The 21,451-nt window shown below is 45.4% G+C and overlaps 1 protein-coding gene across 2 annotated transcripts in view; it reads right to left on the bottom strand.

The window, feature by feature from the left end:
* Positions 1 to 10,846: 10,846 nt before the first annotated feature.
* Positions 10,847 to 21,451, bottom strand: part of PIGQ (phosphatidylinositol glycan anchor biosynthesis class Q) — a 53,364-nt gene continuing 42,759 nt past the window's right edge. For both annotated transcript variants that reach the window (XM_070954871.1, XM_070954872.1), the window contains exons 8-11: positions 19,536 to 19,616; positions 16,973 to 17,087; positions 16,337 to 16,398; positions 10,847 to 12,958 (exon numbers count right to left, since the gene is read on the bottom strand). In XM_070954871.1, the coding sequence (XP_070810972.1) occupies positions 12,806 to 12,958; positions 16,337 to 16,398; positions 16,973 to 17,087; positions 19,536 to 19,616 (411 nt within the window). In that variant the 3' untranslated portion in view covers positions 10,847 to 12,805. The remainder of the gene's footprint in view (positions 12,959 to 16,336; positions 16,399 to 16,972; positions 17,088 to 19,535; positions 19,617 to 21,451) is intronic.

Genomic DNA, 21,451 nt, shown 5'->3' with positions numbered 1-21,451 from the left:
CTGTTGCTAAGCAAGACAGTTGGGTCCATTTCGCTCCTTTTTATCACCTTTCTTGCCATGGTTGTCAAGGGCAACAAGCTGCAGTCGTTAAGTTAGTCACACCATAGTTAAATGAATCTGGAATCCCCCCATTGACTTTTCCTTGTCAGACGTTCGCAAAAGGAGGTCATGTAAATATAAACCAGATTTTGGCCAACTTTTGATCACATGACCACGGGGAATGCCACAATGGTTGTAAGTGTGAAAAACTTACTGGAGACTAAAACATACGATGAACGGTTGCAGGAACTGGGCATGGCTAGACTAGTGAAGAGAAGGACAGGAGAGACATGATAACAGTCTTCCAATATTTGAGGGGCTGCCCCAGAGAGGAGGGGGTCAAGCTATTTTCCAAGGCATCCGAAGGCCAGATAAGGAAAACTGATCAAGGAGAGATTCAACCTGGAAATAAGGAGGAATTTTCTGACAGTGAGAGCAATCAACCCATGGAACAGAAGTTGCCTTTGGAAGTTGTGGGAGCTTCATCACTGGAGGCTTTGAAGAAGCGACTGGACTGCCATCTGTCAGAAATGGTGTAGGGTCTCCTGCTTGGGTGTGGGATTGGACTAGATCAGTGGTGGGATGCTCCCGCTTCGCACCGGTTCACAAGAACCGGTAGTAAAAATTTGTAGTAGTTCGGAGAACTGGTAATAACATTGGCTGGCCACGCCCCTGAACCGGTCTCTGGCCCGGTCGCTGCTCACTTACCCCGCCCATCTCATCAGAGGCTTTTTTTTTTTAACTTTTAAAAGCATTTTTTCTACAACCTCTTCAGCCGAAAAAATGCTTTTAAAAGTTAAAAAAAAACAACCTGTTGATCGCGCGGCTCAGCTGGGATTGTCACAGGCTTCTAAAAGCATTTTTTTTCTGCAACCTCTTCAGCCGAAGAGGTTGTAGAAAAAAAAAAAAGCCTTTAAAAGCCTCTGATGATCCCAGCTGAGTTGCCTGATCGTCAGAGGCTTCTAAAAGCATTTTTTTCTGCAACCTTTTAAGGTTGTAGAAAAAATGCTTTTAAAAGTATTTTTTTTAAAAAAAGTTGGCCACGTCCACCCAGTCACATTACCCCCCAGCCCCCACCAAGCCATGCCCATAAAATAAGCCATGCCCACAGAACCCGTAGTAAAAAAATTTAGAACCCACCCCTGGACTAGATGACCTGCAAGGTCCCTTCCAACTCTGTTAATCTAATCTAAATGGTGATAGGTCACTTTTATCAGTGTCATTGCAACTTCAAATGGTCACTAACTGAATGGCTGTAAGTCAAGGACTACCTGTGGCCAGTTAGCTAATGATCTTTCCCATCAATATATTTGTCTCTCCCTACCCCCTCCAGTGGTTGGGGGGGAGGGGAAATCCCCTAGAGAAATTGGCTGTAGTATTTATGAACATAGGCAATGAAATATTGATATTTGCTTTTAAGTTCTCTTTTAATTTGAATGTAAGAGACTGAAAGTCACTTGAACCCCACCTCATTTTGGTAGCTTGCTTCATTTTGGGAGGGGAAAAAAAGCAAAAACAATCAGGTTAAGTCCTCTTCTAGGTTTATTATGTACCGAAATGCTTCCTTTCTCTCCCCCCAAAGTGCCACCCTATCAAAGCATTGCCAAAATGTATAGCTTGATCACTCGGGCAGAAGTCAACTTATCAAAAGCTTCGCTCTCTGCAGATTCTGGAGATTAGGTTCTGCCATTCTCTGAACTGCAAAAAAACATCCACGAGGGAAGAAAAAGTACGACACGCATCCGGAAACTATTATATTGGTATGTTTATGGAGAACAAGGATTATCCATAGTTCTGTTTTGGGCTCAGATATGATAACATGTGAGGAATGCTCTGTGTTTGGGATGTTATATCCATTGTTGGTGGAAAGAATCCCACGAAGACATGCTAAGAATGCTGGAAGATGCTTCTGCCAAATTTATGCTGCTCCACATAAGCCAGGGGCCCAAATTATCTTGCCCTAAAACAACATCAGATCGTGGTGGTATTGACAAAAGAAAAATGAAAAGAGCAGCTGTCTGGCTGGGATCATCTTCTTTCACCATTTCCCTCTGCCCGGCCTTCTCCTTCTTGCCAAAAGCTTTTCTGAAGACAGCAATGGGATTGTAGAAGAAAAGGCTGCAACGGATAATGCTCTCAGTGATGTAAGGCAGAAGGGAGCAGGGGAGAGCAAGAAGCCCAAAGAATGCAGAAAAGAGAAAGGGTGGGGGAGAGAGAGACAGGCAGAGAGAGACAGAGAGAGACAGAGAGACAGAGAGAGAGTAGAGAGAAAGAAAGAAAAGAGAAAGAAGAGGGAGACGGAGACAGAGAGAGAAAGAAAGAAGAGAGACAGGAGAGAGAGAAAGAAAAGAGAAAGAAAGAACACACACACAGAGAGAGAAACAGAGACAGAGAAAGAGACAGACAGACAGAGAGAAGAAAGGGAGAGAAAGAAAGAAGAGAGAGAAAGAGAAAGAAAGAAAAGAGAAAGAAGGGAGACAGAGAGGAGAGAGAGACAGAAAGAAAAGAGAAAGAAAGAACACACACAGAGAGAAACAAAGACAGAGAAAGAGACAGACAGAGAGAAGAAAGGGAGAGAAAGAAATAATAGAGAGTGAGAGAGAAACAGAGACAGAGAGACAGAGAGAGAGAAGAAAGGGAGAGAAAGAAAGGAGAGAGAGAGAGAAAGAAAGAAAGAAAGAAAGAAAGAAAGAAAGAAAGAAAGAAAGAAAGGAGAGTGAGAGACAGAGAGACAGAAGGGAGAGAAAGAAAGAAAGAGAGAGAAAGAAGAGAGAGACAGACAGAGAGAGAAAGAAAAGAAAGGACAGAGAGAGAGTGTGTGAGACAGAGAGACACACACACACACACACACACAGAGACAGAAACAGAGAGAGAAGAGCTGAGAAAAGCAATGGAAAAAGAAGGGGGTTAAAAGGAGAGGCTTTAATTCATCCAGTTTAAAGCAGACCCCTTCCCATCCACCTCCCAATCTTACGATAGAGAGCTGACAGTAAAAGGGGAATGGGAAGACTTTGATCAGGCTTGTAAGATTTCATCTCTCTTAAGGGATATTGAGACATTCGGTGTGCAAAGAATGGGGATAGAATTTTTACGAGGACAAAGGGAACGTCTCCGTTTTCAGGCGAGTTGAAGTTGCAAATTTAATGTGTGCCGAAACAAGGTGTGGCTGTGTTCCTATCACATATGGACTGAATAATAAGCCATAATCGATTGAGTTCACACCACATGGGACACTGGTGGAAGAGGAGGAGGAGGAGGAGGAGTGAAATTCCTGACAGTGACGACGATTAATCGGTGGCACATCTTGCCTCCAGAAGTTGTGGGTGCTTCAACACTAGAGGTTTTTAAGAAGAGATTGGACAACCATTTGTCTGGAATTGTATAGGGCCTTCTGCTTGAGCAGTGAGTTGGATGAGAAGACCTCCAATGTCCTTTCCATCTCTGTTACTCTGTATTCTGATATCAAGACGAGCAGTGTCACATGTATTATGTCTTCACAGGAACTATCACAGGAACTGGGCACGGCTAGTCTAGTGAAGAGAAGGACCAGGGGAGACAGGATAGCAGTCTTCCAATATTTGAGGGGCTGCCACAGAGAGGAGGGGGTCAAGCTATTTTCCAAGACACCCGAAGGCCAGACAAGGAATAATGGATGGAAACTGATCAAGGAGAGATTCAACCTGGAAATAAGGAGAAATTTTCTGACAGTGAGAGCAACCAACCCATGGAACAGAAGTTGCCTTCGGAAGTTGTGGGAGCTCCATCACTTGAGACTTTCAAGAAGAGACTGGGCTGCTATCTGTCAGAAACGGTGTACATAAAGTGGCACGGAGGTTCTAACGCAAGGGGTCTCCAAATCTGGCAACTTGTAAGACTCGTGGACTTCAAACTGCCCAGCCTGAGTGTCTGGGGAATTCTGGGAGCTGAAATTCTCAAATCTTAAAAGTTGCCAAGTTTGGAGACCCTTGTTCAAACACAGGAGGTCACCATGGCTTCTGACACTCATCCCCTATAGCATGCCGTAGTCCATCCATTTGCTTTGTTTCTCTTCCTGTCCTGACTAGCCTGAAATCTTTGGAGAAGGGGATGTTTTCACATCCCCTGCCCAGGACAGCCTTTTCCCAGAAGAAGCCAAGGCTTGGTTGGGCCTGCATGCGAAGCACGTATCCTGCCCTTCTTTCTCTTCTTAGAGACCATTTCTGAGTAATGGAAGGGACAAACGGAAGACCAATGCCATTTCCCCCCCAAACAGTATTCAAAGTAGCCAAGGGATGGAGCAAACTCAACGGTGAAAAACTGGATCCATATTTGATCCAAGCAAGGAATTCTTTGCCAGAAATGCTCTTGGTAGCCCTAAACAACCCAAGGTGTCACTAGGTTGGAGAAATCGGAAAAACATTTAAAAATGCAGCTAGAACCAGGAGGGAAGGGAGAGGGAGGTGAATGGATGGGGAAGGGGAGGGAAGAAGAGGAAGAGGGAGAAGAAGGTGAATAGAGGGAAGGGGAGGAAAAGGGAGGGGAGGGGAGGAGGGAGAGGGAGGTGAATGGATGGAGAAGGGGACGGGAGGGAAGGTGGGTAAGGGAGAGGAGAGGTGGGGAGGGAGGGAGAGGGACATGAATGGATGGAGAAGGGGAGGGGAGGGAAGAGAAAAGAAGGTGAATAGAGGGAATGGAATGGAAGGGAAGGGAAGGGAAAGGAAGGGAAGGGAAGGGAAGGGAAGGGAAGGGAAGGGAAGGGAAGGGAAGGGAAGGGAAGGGAAGGGAAGGGAAGGGAAGGGAAGGGGGGCATCGTTTGTAAAAAAAAAATAATCCACCCCTTTACAAAAATAAAGACACTCATTGGGAAGATGCCGGATAGATGTTTTCCATGCCCAGCTGAGAAGTTCCAATCTCTCTAACTCTGGACAGTTCCAGCAGTTCCCCCCCACCCGCCCCCCTAGCTAGCTCCCATTGTTATCTTACGGGCAACGCTAATTTTCTCAGCCCTCTTCCTCTCTCTAGCTAGCAGTTGCTAGAAAAACATCAGGACAATGAACTCCAAATTTGTCAGTCAAGACGGAATAGCTCAGCGAACTGTGAAAAGCCAAGTAACAGTTTAAACCCGCCCTGCCTGCCTGGGAAGAAAGCCTCCTCTTCCTCTGGCACAGGAGTGACATTTTTTTAAAAAAAGAACACAAACTCCTTTTCACGCCTTTTCATGGAAGTCTTTAGCTTAAGCCCCGGCAGCTCAGCAGCCATTGAGTTGATCATCGGATGTCACGTTGACTGAAGAACGTCCAAAAAGGGCTCCATTGACAGGGTGGGGGTGGAGTGGGGAGACCTGCCCTTGAGAGACCCAAGGACCGCAGAAGAATGAAGGAAGGATGACGTTGCCATCTCTATTTTTTCTCTTAAATGGGGACAGTAGGACAGGGACGGAAGGCACGCTGGTGCTCTTATGCACGCCCCTTACAGGCCTCTTAGGAATGGGGGTGAGGTCAACAGTAGACAGTTTAAGGTTAAAGTTTTGGGGGTTTGGGGAAGAAACCACAGAGTCAGGTAGTGCATTCCAGGTATCGACCACTCTGTTGCTGAAGTCGTATTTTCTGCAATCGAGTTTGGAGCGGTTTACCTTGAGTTTGTATCTATTGTGTGCTCGTGTAATATTGCAGTTGAAGCTGAAGAAGTCATTGACATGGCTAAGGCAGAACTAGAATTCCCCATCTCCTGGTGATTGGTCCTAAGCTGGCTTTTATGGCCACAGGCAGAACTAGAATTCCGCATCTCCTGGTGATTGGTCCTAAGACACCCAGTTGGCTTTCATGGCCACAGGCAGAACTAGAATTCACCATCTCCTGGTGATTGGTCCTAAGACACCCAACTGGCTTTCATGGCTAAAGCAGAGCTAGAATTCCCCATCTCCTGGTGATTGGTCCTAAGACACCCAACTGACTTTCATGGCTAAGGCAGAACTAGAATTCCCCATCTCCTGGTGATTGGCCCAAAGGGCAGAAACTAGAATTCCCAATCTCCCTGTTTGTAGCCTGGTGGCTTAACCACTAGACGAAACTGGCAGATAACTAGATAACCAGATAACTCGAAGGTATCCAGCCTGCAAGAACTACTTTAGGTTTACTAGATACTCAAAGGGGACCAAATAAATGTGGTTTAACATGGCGGATGCCAGGGGAAAGAAGATGAAAAAAGCCGGTTAATGACTTGGAACCAATTACGGACTGCAAAACATTAAGTGGCAGCCTTTAATGGCCTCGATAGATCAGTTCCACAGATAATGGTGACGGGGAGGAACTCCACCACATGCCAAGCGCCAAGTGTGGTCAGCCAGTTTGTGACTCACAAGTCCTGTGTCGCCTCGCTGGATGAATTAAATTGGGTTAATTTAATAAAGCTCCATTCAGTTAATTACGCATCAGTGCATTAGGGTTTTAACAGATTAATAGAGTTGGAAGGGACCTTGTAGGTCATCTAGTCCAACCCCCCGCCCAAGCAGGAGACCCTACACCATTTCTGTCAGATGGCAGTCCAGTCTCTTCTTGAAAGCTTCCGGTGATGAAGCTCCCACAACTTCTGAAGGCAACTTCTGTTCCACTGGTTGATTGCTCTCACTGTCAGAAAATGTCTCTTTATTTCTAGGTTGAATCTCTCCTTGATCGGTTTCCATCCATTATTCCTTGTCTGGCCTTCGGGTGCTTTGGAGAAGAGGTTGACCACCTCCTCTCTGTGGCAGCCCCTCAAATATTGGAAGACTGCTATCCTGTCTCCCCTGGTCCATCTCTTCACTAGACTAGCCAGGCCCAGTTCCTGCAACCGTTCATTGTATGTTTTAGCCTCCAATTCCCTCATCATCCTGGTTGCTCTTCTCTGCACTCTTTCTAGAGTCTCAACATCTTTTTTATAGTGTGGTGACCAAAACTGGATGCAGTATTGCAGGTGTGGCTGGCATTACTCAACGACAAAGGTGCATGGAACACTGTTTACCTTCCCACCAAAGGTGGTCCCTATTTTTCTACTTGCATTTTTTACGTGCTTTCGAACTGCTAGGTTGGCAGAAGCTGGGACAAGTAACGGGAGCTCACCCCGTTATGCGGCACTAGGGATTCGAACCGCTAAACTGCCAACCTTTCAATCGACAAGCTCAGCGTCTTAGCCACTGAACCATCAGCGTCCCTCTGAGCTACAGATTATGTTCTCCATAAGAATGGGACTCGAGAGACAGACAGGACACTTGGGGTCAAGAAGATCTGAATGCCAAATTGATAAAAAAAAAAAGTTTGCAAACGGAGGATTCAGTAGAAGTGCTGCAAATCTTCTTGGGCAGCCCAACGTCTACACCCAAAAACAGCTGACATACATGCATTAAGCACATGGAAACCTCACGAGGTCAGGTGGTTGGTCCACCCAACTCAACAGTTGGCTGAAGTAGCCTGGATCCAATCCAGATTCAAAATAACTTTGGGAAAGGAAGGGAGAGGAAATATATTTTATTTTCCGGTTCTGCAGACTCTCTGGAATTATCTAATCCTGTTCCGCCCCACCCGGCCTGCAACAATAATAGAATAATAGATTAGAATTCTTTATTGGCCAAGTGTGATTGGACACACAAGGAATTTGTCTTTGGTGCATACGCTCTCGGTGTATAGCAAAAGACAAGATACATTCGTCAAGAATCATAGAATCATAAATTAGAATAGAATGAAATGAAATGGAATGGAATGGAATGGAATGGAATAGAATAGAATAGAATAGAATAGAATAGAATAGAATAGAATAGAATAGAATAGAATAGAATAGAATAGAATAGAATTCTTTATTGGCCAAATGTGATTGGACACACAAGGAATTTGTCTTTGGTGCATATGCTCTCAGTGTACATAAAAAGACAAGATACATTCATCAAGAATCATAGAATCATAAATTAGAATGGAATGGAATGGAATAAGAATAGAATAGAATAGAATAGAATAGAATAGAATAGAATAGAATAGAATTCTTTATTGGCCAAATGTGATTGGACACACAAGGAATTTGTCTTTGGTGCATAGGCTCTCAGTGTACATAAAAAGACAAGATACATTCATCAAGAATCATAGAATAGAATAGAATAGAATAGAATAGAATAGAATAGAATAGAATAGAATAGAATAGAATAGAATAGAATTCTTTATTGGCCAAGTGTGATTGGACACACAAGGAATTTGTCTTTGGTACATATGCTCTCAGTGTACATAAAAAGACAAGATACACTCGTCAAGAATCAAGTGTGATATTAACAAGAAAGATGTCGAAGTTCCCAGTTCATACCACTGTATAAAATTTGGGACACGTCCCAGGTCTCAGAAGAAAAGTTCTTGTAAATAAAGACGGAAGGAAAAGCAGCCTGGGGCTGGGATTTGCCCGAAGATGATTCCACAATGGGCAATCGGCAGGCAGAGTGGCCGAACGGCGAGTTTGCTGCCTCTTTCAATTCTGCAGAGCGAGCGCCTCGAAGGTGCTGTGCTCAGAATGAAAATTAAAGTTGGGAAAACAACGTTGGCAGGAGCAAAGCATCGGTCACGCCTCCAAACGCTTTGTCAGGGTGTGTGTGTGTGGCTCGCCCACAATACGACTTTGTGCACTGGAAAAGATGCTGCATTGTACCACCCTGGCCCTGACGGAGCCATTTCCTCCAGGCCCTTCCCCTTCCTCCCTTCCCCAGGAGAGAAACATGATGGCTCAAAGAAAGAGGATAATCGTCCAATTCACTGTCCAGAAGACTGAGGGTCTCCTCCATCCAGTATTACTGTATTTTTCGGAATATATGACGCTCCGGACTATAAGATGCACCTACCTTTTTTGGTGAGGAAAACATGAAAAAGAAATCTGCCTCTGCCTTTGCCTCCCAGCAATTTTGTCTCATTGCAGCAAACAGCCTGCTTTACTTTCATTTTCGTTTTCAGCATAGCTTGATTAGCATAAGAAAAAAAAAAATCTGCTCCCAACAATTTACCTCCTTGCAGCAAGCAGCAGAGGCCCGCGCAGCAATAGGCAATGGCAATCCCTGCAGCCTGAAACAGCTGAGTCGGGAGGACAGACAATAAACTTGTGCTAATTAGGCTGTGCTGAAGGTGAAATGGGCTGTTTCTTCTTGCTCTTGCTTGCAAGGAGATAAATTGCTGGGAGGCAGAAGCCAAAGGGTGGGGGCCAGTGGGTGGGCGGGGCTACATTCAACGTATAAGACGCACCCAAATTTTCACCCCTTTTAGGGGGGGAAAAGGTGCATCTTAAACTCCAAAAAATACGGAAGTGCTTTTAGGAAGGGAGTGTGCTGTTACAATTCACATGGAATCAACCCAATTACTTTCCACAGAGATTTTTCTAGAGTTTATTCTAAAGCAGATGTTCTTAACTCAGGAGCCTTGTGCATGCTAGAACTACGAATGTCTAGCTATTCTAACCACAGGGCATCAGATGCAGACTTCAGACCCTTAAAACTAGAAACCTTTTTTCCTCCATGCCCAGGTGCCCATTAGTGCAATGGTGTGATAAAACTAATTATGATTGCCACATTAAGCAAAGACACCAAATTCAGATCCGTCCTCTCCCCCCACCCCCCCAATCAGGAAGCTGCCAGGAGAGGTTCAAAGGAAATGTGCATCTTATCTATGGCATATAATTAACGGATGGGCTGGCTTAAAACCGGCTTTTAAATAAACACCCGATGCACAATTGGGCTGTGAATTCTAGTCTTCGTCAAGGAAAGTTTGAAGATGATAAATAGCTAAGAATCTTTTGGGAGTCTTACTCCTGGCCTGGACCACCGACATGGCTTTTACAAGCAGGGAATTCATATTTTCCAACCTGAAGGTCATCCTTCTTTGCTTAGGTTCAATACACTTGGAGGGCATCCAATTAGCCAAAATAAAGGTAAAGGTTCCTCTCGCACATGAGTGCTAGTTGTTCCCGACTCTAGGGGGCGGTGCTCATCTCCGTTTCAAAGCCGAAAAACCAGCGCTGTCCGAAGACGTCTCCGTGGTCATGTGGCCGGCATGACTCAATGCCAAAGGCGCACAGAACGCTGTTACCTTCCCACCAAAGGTGGTCCCTATTTTTCTACTTGCATTTTTTATTACCTGCTTTCGAACTGCTAGGTTGGCAGAAGCTGCGACAAGTCACGGGAGCTCACCCCATTATGCGGCACTAGGGATTCGAACTACTGAACTGCCGACCTTTCAATCGTCTTAGCCACTGAGTCACGGCGTCCCTTATATCATCATATATTATTACAAGAGCCTTGGTAGTACAGGGGTTTAAGGCACCCTGTTATTAAGCTGGTTATTAAAGACCAGCTGCCTGCAATTACTGCAGGGTTCGAATCTCGCCAAGGCTCAAGGTTGACTCAGCCTTCCATCCTTTCTAAGGTAGGTGAAATGAGGACACAGTTGTGGGGGCAATAAGCTGACTTTGTATAAATATACAAAAGGATGAAGGCTATTGCTGAGCACATTGTAAGCCGCCCTGAGTCTTTGGAGAAGGGCGGCATATAAATCAAATTAAAAAAAATAAAATAAAATAAAAAATAGTCCTTGCTTAAAAAAGAAAAAAGGACCTCAGTCATCACTCTGGAGTCCCTTGGTGCCCACAAGAGATCTAAGTCCAGCCCACCATGAATTCCGTTGACTCTTATCTACTGCCAGTTTACCTTGACTGTTAGTAGTTCATATTCTTGTAGACAGCACAAGCTTGCAATAAACCTTAATATTCATTTGAGCTGCCCAGACACTTGATTTCCTGTGCTTGACCATTATTCAGGGTGCCTTTATTTTTTTTAAAAAAATCTTCCTTCACCTATGATTTGCATTTTTGGGTTCTGACAATATTTATTAATATGGTTTTTATATTTGCATTTCTCTGTTTTTATTTATCGTTGTGGGCCACTTAGGGCTGCCTTCAGAGGGAGGGGCGGCTGTATACATTTGACTAATATGGTAAATAGAATAAACACGGGGAAGGAAGGAAGGAAGGAAGGAAGGAAGGAAGGAAGGAAGGAAGGAAGGAAGGAAGATGGGAATGAGAGAAGAAAGGAAGAAAAGAGGGAAGGACATGGGAATGAGAGAAGGAAGGAAGGAGAAGGAAGTAAAGAGATGGGAACAAGAAAAGGAAAGAAGGAAAGAGATGGGAATGAGAGAAGGAAGGAAGAAGGAAGGAAAGAAGGAAGGAAGGAGATGGAAATGAGAAAAGGAAGGAAGGAAGATGGGAATGAGAGAAGGAAGGAAGGGGAAGGAAGGAGATGGGAATGAGAAAAGGAAGGAGGGAAGAAATAGAATGAGAGACGGAAGGAAGGGGAAGGAAGGAAGGAAGGAGATGGGAATGAGGGAGGGAGGGAGGGAGGGAGGGAGGGAGGGCAGGCTTCCTCACACAGGCAAAAGTGCTGATGCAACTTATCTTGTTTCTGGCCCCTCCTGCTGGTTATTGCAATAGAAAAATCCTCTACAGTACGTAGGAGAAGCATGTCAGATTCTGGGTCTAGATTTCCCCAAGTTCTGCAAAAGTTCAGAGCCCAGCTGAAAAGATTGGTCTCCATCGTCCAGGATCCTGCTACCAATAATGGACAGGAGCTGCTTCCCCCTTCAGTCCTTTCCAATGGGGAATGCAGTCAAAGATGGGTGGGAAGCACTGGGTATCTGACTGAAGATCCTAGAATTCCAGCACTCTCTGGAACGGTGTTTCTCAAACCTTGGCAAGTTTAAGACGGATGGACTTCAACTCCCAGAATTCCCCAGCCAGCATGCTGTTTTTCGGACTTACCAGATGTCTCTATAAGTAATAAGCAATCAAGTGGAATACAGGAGATAGGCAAGACACCGAAAAATTTGAGAGTCCGTTTCTGAACCCTGCAGCCATTCAGTCTTGGGGGCTGCAAGGATGCAAAAGAATTGGCTATTTGTGACTTCCCCTAGAATAGGAGGGGGGGGCTTGGCGAATTGGCGGAGGGAGAAGGGATGGTTCTGTATGATTGGCATGTGGGCACGCGAGCGTGTACAGCTCCACGCGTGTGCCTCCTGCTCACACAAGTGGAACTACCCATTCCTTGTGAGGCCCTGTTTCGAATGGGCCGCAGATCAGTAGTGAGCCGTGGCCTGGGGGTTGGGGACCCCTGCCCTAGGACCTTGCCACAAGCAGTTTCTGTGTCAGTGATGGCAAACACCCAGTTTTTTTCTCCCAAGCGTTAACGTCCAAGCCTTGCACAGAGTGGCCCCCCAAAATGCCAATGTATTTTTTTTCTCAACCTGGCTGGCTGGGGAATTCTGGGCGTTGAAGTCCACCCGTCTTTCAACTCGCCGACATTGAGAAACACGGCTCTAGACGTGCAGCTACAACTTTACAGAAGGAGCTGCAGAAAACGACATGTCAGCGACAGGGCAGGTGGAGAAACGGAAACTGCGCGCTGGATACCACATGGGGTTAGGCGAGTAGGTGGGTGGGTGGGTATCTGCTTCGTGGAATCACCACAGGCCCCCCCCAAACTTCGAAAGGCACAGCCGGCGAGTTCCGTACCCCGATGTTTCCAGAGGAGCAATCCCAACGGCAGGTTACATCAGACGATCAGAAAAGGACAGCTGGTGGAGGCAGCCGAGCGAGGAATTCATTGACTCCGTAGGAACTTCTTGCCCTCAAGTTCTTGACGGTGGAAGTTGGAACAAGGTACGGTTCTGGCAAAAGACCTGCTCCCAACCCTGATAGGTTCTCCAAGATGTCTTTGGGAGTTCCTCCTGGGTTGTCCCCCCCATCAGTCTTGCTTCTCCTCCTTGTGCTTCCAAGGGTAAATGAGCTCTCCGACAAACAACTTCCTGCACAGAGAAGCCCAGGAGTCCTTGGGGTAACAGCTGTAGGTTGGAAGCCTATAGATCTGGACCACGCGGCCGTAAGGGAGAGGGTTGATCTGGCAGGTTGAGAAGACATTCAGAGTGAGTAAATCAGGAGCAGGCCAAAACGGTGTACAGGTAGTCCTCGACTTACAACAGTCCATTTAGCGAACTGTTCACTGTTGGGCCACAGTCCAACTTCAGTGTCATTGGAAGTTACAACGGCACTGAACGAAAGTGACTTGTGATCGTTTTTCACACTTAATGACGGTTTGCAGCATCCCCGTGGATCAGAATTCAGGCATTTGGGAACCGACTCGTATTTATGACGGTCGCCGTGTCCCGGGGTCATGCAATCCCCCTATTGCTATTTTCTGACCAGAAAAGTCAATGGGGAAGCCAGATTCATTTAACGACCGTGTCACTCGCTTAACAACTGCAGGGATTCACTTAAACCACCGAGGCAAGAAAAAGATCGCCAAATGGGGGCAAAATTCACCAAACCGATGTCTCACTTAGCAGCAGAAATTTTGGGCTGAACTGCGGTCGTAAGTCGAGGACTGCTGGTACAACAAAAATCACAATGCAGCTTGTGCAGCTCGATCAAGAGGCGTGGTTGTGGTTTTATATATATATATAAGAATATATATATATAGAAATATATATATATATATATACAAGAAATATATATATATATATACAATTCCTATATATATATTTTTTATATATTTCCAAGCCAGTTTTTAAATGAAGACGTTTCTTAACCGTTCGATGATTCATCTTCCCACTCTTAGAAACAAGAAGCCCAAATGAAGTCACAATACCAAACGCACAAATAAAAAATAGTAACCCAAGTAAATCTCGTATTAGAACTCCACAACAGAGGTGGATTTCAGCAGGTTCTGACCAGTTCTGGAGAACCGGTAGCGGAAATTTTGAGTAGTTCAGAGAACCGGTAGTAAAAATTCTGACTGGCCCCACCCCCATCTATTCTCTGGCTCCCAAGTCCCAGCTGATCGGGAGGAAATGGGAATTTTGCAGTATCCTTCCCCTGGAGTGGGGAGGGAATGGAGATTTTACAGTATCCTTCCCCTGCCACGCCCACCAATCCACACCCGCCAAGCCATTCCACACCCACCAACCCACACCCACAGAACCGGTAGTAAAAAAATTTGAAACCCATCACTGCTCCACAGGGAAGAAACTCTATGTGTGTCGGAGATAAGACCTTGGTTTTTAATAGACGGGGGAATTTACTAAAACCAGCTTGAAGAGTCTTTCTTTTTGAGGACATGGCACGGAGCAGGTTAATATTTCTACACAACCGAAATGTTTACTCCATATGTAGCTCCATCCCTCCCTCTTCCCCCCCCCCCCCCAAATATGGTATATTTTCTGGCCCCGATCCAGCAAACCACTTCCATATAAGCTTGGCTCAGCATTTAAGAGAATTGAACTGTACTCAAATTGAACGCAATCCAAAACTAAATGCAGCCAGACCTGTTTTTTCTTGCCTTTCCCAGCGCGTGTAAACCTAATAATTTGCCGGAGGAAGTGGCTTTCCACTGGCACTCTGGTCAAACGGCCCAGAAATCTTTGGAAATGGCTTCCGTGCGATTTCACAGAAGGCCACTGGATCCCCAATAAAATATCTCCTCTTTGTCTCTGAAATAATGAAACATTTGTGCACGCGTAGCTTCTTCTTCTTTTTTTTTTTAAAGACGTTAGGTTTGAAAACCAATGGAGGTTTTTTTTTTGTACGTTTATTTTCCGGCTGATTTCAGATCAGAAAACAAGGTGGGAATATTTTTCGAGGAAATATCTGTTCAACTTGATAGGGCTACCTACCGTGTAGACATCCTAATTAATGTGATACCCTCCGTGTAAAACAGGTAAGAGGAGAAATATCTGTATTGGCTTTAGTAACGTACACTACTTAATTAAATGTTTAATTAAACATTATACCATCTATTGATACAATGTCTTGAGATTAAGGCAATGCTTCTCATCCTTGGCAAATTTAAGTCATGGGGTGGACTTCAACTCCCAGAATTCTCCACAATTGCTGGCTCTTTGCTTCCACCTAAGGATCCAGCAAATTCTTACAGTCCAATTGTGATAGCTCTACTCAAGGGGTCAGCAACCTGCGGCTCTGGAGCCGCATGTGGCTCTTTCAACCCTCTGCTGTGGCTCCCTGTCATCCAAAATATGCATCACAACTGCCAATGTGTGACATCTGCTGGCACGTGATTTATTGAGCTTTTCAACCCCCGGTAGGCCAACCATGGATAAATCCAAGAAAAGAAAAGTTTCAGAAGAAAACATAACGTTTAATTCAACTACATATGCTAGTTTTGTGGCCGCTCAGGAAATAGTCAGGCCCGGGAAGGGTTTTGTGGCTCCCGGTGTTTTCTTTTCTGTGGGAAACGGGTCCAAATGGCTCTTTGAGTGTTTTAAGGTTGCAGACCCCTGCTCTACTCAATGGAAACAACACAACCGTCCTTCCATGATTATTCCATCGGACCTCAGAAGGATAGAAATAGCAGTAGCATTTAAGACATATATACCGCTTCACAGTGCTTTACAGCCCTGAGTGGTTTAAGAGTCAGCATAGGGCCCTCAAACCATCTGTGTCCTCATTTTACCAGCCTCGGAAGGATGGCAGGCTGAGTCAACTTTGAGCCGGTCAGAATCGAACTGCTGGCAGTCGGCAGAGTTAGCCTGCAATACTGCATTTTAATCACTGGGCCACCAGGGTGTTCTGACCTAGGCTTCCCAAGAGCATGAAGCAGATTCCTTGTCCTGACAAAACCCCCTTTTTATTAAGTTACTCTGAATTCCTCTCATTCGCATCCAGCAAAGTCTTTCAAGGGAGAATTTACAGTCGCAGAACTTATCTGGCTTGGAGAGCTGCCAGACCGATATCTTCAAAATTTGTCAAGGAGTCACGAACCAATTAAGCGAACTAATTGTCTCCCGCAAACTCCACTTCCCTTTCGCTCCTCTTTTATTCCCTAAGGGAGGGGCCATTCACCGTCCACCTGTGGCTTTACTCCTGAGTCGACCCTTGTTCTTTAGCTATTCCCTTCTCCTGGCAGCTCTGTGCATGCGCACACTGGGAACAGGCTCCAGATGTTCTTCTGCCTCACTGATGTCCGACTCTGAAGGCAGCTGACAACTGGCAGATGGCCATGGCCTCCTCTCTGCCTCCGACGCAGAGCACTCATCAGAGCCTTCCCCAGACTCCAGGACTGGTCCATGTTTCTCCCCAATCTCTTCACTGTCTGAATCTGCTGCCAGATCCGCTGGCAGGCCACAACACAGGGCTCATATTACTAGGATATTAGTAATAGTAAATGAAGCATGAGTATATGCCGATGGTAGAACAGAATTGCAAGGCCTTCTGAATATGAGCACATTCTCCAAAGAAATCAAGAAAAAGGACGAGGATTTACCTGCATCAGAAGTCGAAGAGGGATGCCAGTTTCCTGCTCTAGAACTCTGAATTTGACACCAGCTGAAAACACACAAAAATAAAAGCAGGTGTAGGAAGGAAAAAGGCTTAATTGACAAACCATGGCAATGAGCTGGAGGAATTTTGCAAAAGGCCAAATCTGGTTTTTAAAAACAGAGAATAACATGGAGATAAAAATCTTGCTTTACCTGCAGGAAGTTTAAACGCAACCAGGTTTGTTCCTAGAAGTTTATGTTCCAAATGTTGGTTATGTGCTACATTATTGTCGGTGAAACTCATTTTATAGGTAGCCCAATTACGACTAACAATGGAGTCTCAAATTTCCATGGCCAACTGTGGCAAGAAAGGTCGTAATAGAGGGAAAAACACAACTGTCTTGCTTAGCAACAGAAATGTCAGGCTCAATTGTGGCTGTAAGTCGAGGACTACCTGTAGTGAGTTGGAATTTACAGGACTTGACCTGTCAGCCGGTAGCAAGTTAATTCTCTGTCCAATGTAGTGTATATCTATTTGTGTGCCACCGATTCCTGATTTTAAGCGTGTATGACCAACATAAACGGGACTCTGGGCAAAATGTTCAACCCCCCAATTTACAATATGGATTTATAGAGCTTACAGGCGAGTCTGTAGCCTCGGCAGAGTCGAAGGACGATGGCATAAAGGGGTAGAGAGTTGATGAGGTCCACCAGCAGATGGATTAGGCCTTGCACAAGGACTACCAGGAGACGAAGCTAAAAGGAAAGATTTGTTTCTGTTAGTTTTTGGTGTTGACATTTACTGGCCCAACTCCTGGCAAGTTTCACAGCCAGGCAACAGTATAAAAGTTTCCATCTTAACTGCATCACTGTTTGGTTTGGTTTGGTGGCAGCAGTGCCTCAGATAGAAAGTCCCTACAGAGAGTGGTGAGGACAGCAGAGAAGACTATAGGAAGCTCACTTCCCTTTATTCAGGATACTGCTCATAAGCGCTATGTGCTTAGAGCTCAAAGCATTGTTAGAGACCCCACACACCCACTTCAGGGCCTGTTTTTGTTGCTCCCCTCTGGGAGGAGGTTTCAAAGTATTTCTAGCGGGACTTCAGGATTCTGTAACAACTTTGTTCCCTATGCCATCTGTCTGGTAAACTCGCAAGATTAGGTTTTTTCTTGCCATGCACATGTATACATCCGAACTAGACTGAGTTGTTTCTTTGTGTCATATAATATATGTGGGTATATACATAATTTTGTATTTATTTGTTTGTTTGTTTGTTTGTTTATCTTGTCATGTTTATATAGCGTGAAATTAGAGGTGGTGACCCTTTAAGAGCTACATGCAACTAAATTTCATTTTTACCGTATGCCAATTTGTGTACATTCAAAGTGACAATAAAAGTTTTCTATTCTATTCTATTCTATTCTTCTATTCAGCTGTTCTGTGCTTCTTCTTCTTCCGTGTCTAGATCAAACTTTCACGAAGCCACCTTCTTGGCTTTGCCGTTGGCCAAAAATAAGTCATTATCGGTACGTGTTTCTGGTAGTAGCCGACATAGCAGCAGACGAGCTGGGCTCTGTGTCTCTCCACATTCACACAGCGTGTTGCTATCCACTAAGAGCCTCCCCTTGAGCATTAAGATTAAGAGTTGGAAGGGACCTTGTATGTCATCTAGTCCAACTCCCCATCCAGCAGACCCTACACCATTTCTGACAGATGGCAGTCCAGTCTCTTCTTGAAAGCTTCCAGTGATGAAGCTCCCACAATTTCTGAAGGCAACTTCTGTTCCATGGGTTGATTGTTCTCACTGTCAGAAAGTTCCTCCTTATTTCTAGGTTTAATCTCTCCTTGGTCAATTTCCATCCATTATTCCTTATCTGCCCTTCAGGTGCTTTGGAAAATAGCTTGACCCCCTCCTCTCTGTGGCAGCCCCTCAAGTATTGGAAGACTGCTATCCTGTCTCCCCTGGTCCTTCTCTTCACTAGACTAGCCGTGCCCAGTTCCTGCAACCTTAGCATATTGGTGTAAATGTAAAGTAAATGTAAAATGTAAATGTAAAATGTAAATGTAAAATCAAGCATATTGGTTTTATATTTAGGCACTCCAACCCTCAACCTATTCAGAGTCCTCCAAGTAGTATACTTCTGTACTGCCAATCTAGGTCACTACCTATCAGCCAGAGCAATGGTGAAACCCAATTTTTTTTACTACTGTGGGCATAGCTTGGTGGGCGTGGTGTGGCTTGGTGGGCGTGGCAGGGGAAGGATAATGTAAAATCCCCATTCCCACTCCACTCCAGGGGAAGGATACTGCAAAATCCCCATTCCCACCCCACTCCTGGGGGAAGGATACTGCAAAACACCCATTCCCTCCCCACTCTGGGGCCAGCCAGAGGTGGTATTTGCCGGTTCTCTGAACTGCTCAAAATTTCCACTACCGGTTCTCAAGAACCTGTCAGAACCTGCTGGATTTCACCCCGAGCCAGAGTTTTCTCTTGCACCCTTAAATTTTGCCTCCTATCATCCAAACAGATGCTGTTGGTAAAAGCTGAGTGAGTTAGGGATTGGAATCTGTTTGCAGCTAAACATCACCTCAACACTACAGGACATACTAGATTTGAAGAAGAGGATGTCTAACAAGATTGTGTGACTATTTGGAAAAAACTTAAAAGGTCCTTTTGGTGGCACATGATGGACAGAAAGCACGGGTCTGCAAGTCTTTAAATCAAAGAAGCAACTTAGAATGGAGGAGAAATTTCCTGACAGTGAGAACAATTAACCAGTGGAACAACTTGCCTCCAGAAGTTGTGAATGCTCCAACACTGGAAGTTTTTAAGAAGATGTTGGATAACCATTTGTCTGAAGTGGTGGAGGGCTTCCTGCCTAAGCAGGGGGTTGGACTAGAAGACCTCCAAGGTCCCTTCCAACTCTGTTATTCTATTCTAAATCCATTTTTTCCTGGGGTGCGCAGGCCAGTCACGCAAGCCTAGAAAAAAAGGCCATTTCTAAAAGGAGACGCAGCCACACGGCAAACGAAGCATCCTTTTGGCTTTGAATTCAAGGCCTGCCCGCCTCTGTTAATCATCTGAACTGGCTATTTAATTCTCTTTGACGTTCTCTAGCGTTTTAACAGTCCTTCCAACTTTTCACATTGCTTTGAATGCAAACCCTCTCAATTGTGCATTAATTCCAGAAAAGGCAGACTCACCAAAGTAAACACCAAGTAATACAATGCAGTTGTGGGCAGCAGAAACAGCAAGATGGTAAACAGCAAAGTACCAATGAATAGCTGGAAAAAGAAAAGACAAGTAGAATTAGCAGAGATTATCAGTGGGTAAGACGCTGAGCATGTTGATCGAAAGGTCGGCAGTTCAGCAGTTCGAATCCCTAGCGCCGCGTAACAGGATGAGCTCCCGTTACTTGTCCCAGCTTCTGCCAACCTAGCAGTTCGAAAGCAGGTAAAAAATGCAAGTAGAAAAATAGGAACCACCTTTGGTGGGAAGGTAACAGCATTCCGTGCGCCTTTGGCGTTGAGTCATGCCGGCCACATGACCACGGAGACGTCTTCGGACAGCGCTGGCTCTTCGGCTTTGAAACGGAGATGAGCACCGCCCCCTAGAGTCGGGAACGACTAGCACATATGTGCAAGGGAAACCTTTACCTTTATGGGTAGGGAAAACCTGGAAGCTTTCAGATTCGGGTTTTCCCTGATGTGCCAATATGACATCTCTCATAAAATGGAACCTTGAGGAACTTCTAGCCTCGGAGTTTTCTTTCGTTGGGGGGTGTTACTTGGAACCCTGGCACCAGGTTCTTCAAGTAGCTTCAGGGAGATCAAAGCAAATGTTTGACAGCTGGAAAACATGTTCTGAAGTCTTTCTAGGAAGAATGAATGTAACTCTGGTGACACTGCTCCTGCCCCTTGGTCAGGGGAATATCTCTCAGAGAAGAGCAACCAAAACCCCTTGAAAGAGTTTGTAGCAACAGGGGAGAGAAGCAGGAGGAGCCCAGATTCCATCTGCCCCACCTGCTCTTCTTGTGATCTCTGTCTATAGGGTGACCAAAAGAACAGATCCCTTGGGCTTGGGGAGATTTTTTTTCAAGACTTTGCTCTCTCTCCTTTTCTTTCAAGAAACTTAACGGTGTCGGGAGCCCTGTGTTGCTGGTGGCAGACTCAAACAGTGAGGAGGTTGGGGAGGAACATGGGCCAGTCCTGGAGTCTGGGGAGGGCTCTGATGAGTGCTCTGCGTCGGAGGCAGAGATGGGGCCAGGGCCGTCTGACAGTTATCAGCTGCCTTCGTAGTCAGACATCAGTGAGGCAGACGAATAGCTGGATCTTGTTCCCAGTGTGCGCATGCGCAGAGCTGCCAGGAGAAGTGAACAGCTAAAGAACAAGGGTCGACTCAGGAGTAAGGCCACAGGTGGACAGTGAATGGCCTCTCCCATGAGGAATAAAAGAGGAGCGAAAGGGGAGTGGAGTTTGCAGAAGACAATTAGTTCGCTTAATTGGTTTGTGACTCTCTGAGACTCCTTGCCAAGTTTTGAAGATATCGGCCTGGCAGCTCTTCAAGCCAGATAAGGTCTGTGACTGTAAAGTCTCCCTTGAAAGACTTTGCCGGATGTGAATGAGAGGAATTCACAGTCATTTAATAAAAAGGGTTTTTTGTCGGGACAAGGAGTCTGCTTCATGCGCTTGGGAAGCCTAGATCAGAACTCCCTGCTGCTGATCAGGCTGTTGCCTTGACGTCTTAACATGTGGGTGGAAAAAAGCAAAGACTTTGTCGCAAATAAATTCCACCCTCCCTACCATCCTGTTGGAAATACGTGGGCCCAGCTCCCTTCCAAAAAGCCCGTGGAACGGGTGTTTTTTTTTAATAGAAACACAAATCGGCAGGTAACTATGGCAACGCTGTTGGCTACGGCTGTAATTATTTGGTGTCTTTGATTGAAATCGCTTCCTTCCCTACCGCCAACCCATTATCACACCCGGGCTGTGACTTATGTGGCACAGGGCACCTGCGGCAAAGGGTCTCTTAAGACTAAGCCCCCTTCTGCTATAATTGTCTGAAAATGGGCCAGGGGAGAACAGTGACGTTCAGGGCTTGGTAATAAACAGGCTGCATC

This window comes from Pituophis catenifer, unplaced genomic scaffold (assembly GCF_029215685.1).
Source record: "Pituophis catenifer annectens isolate HBS135680 unplaced genomic scaffold, rPitCat1.0.hap2 SCAF_16, whole genome shotgun sequence".
Taxonomy (NCBI): Eukaryota; Metazoa; Chordata; class Lepidosauria; order Squamata; family Colubridae; genus Pituophis; species Pituophis catenifer.
The sequence above is the reverse complement of the archived record's forward strand: the minus strand, read 5'-3'. Positions and strand labels throughout refer to the sequence as shown.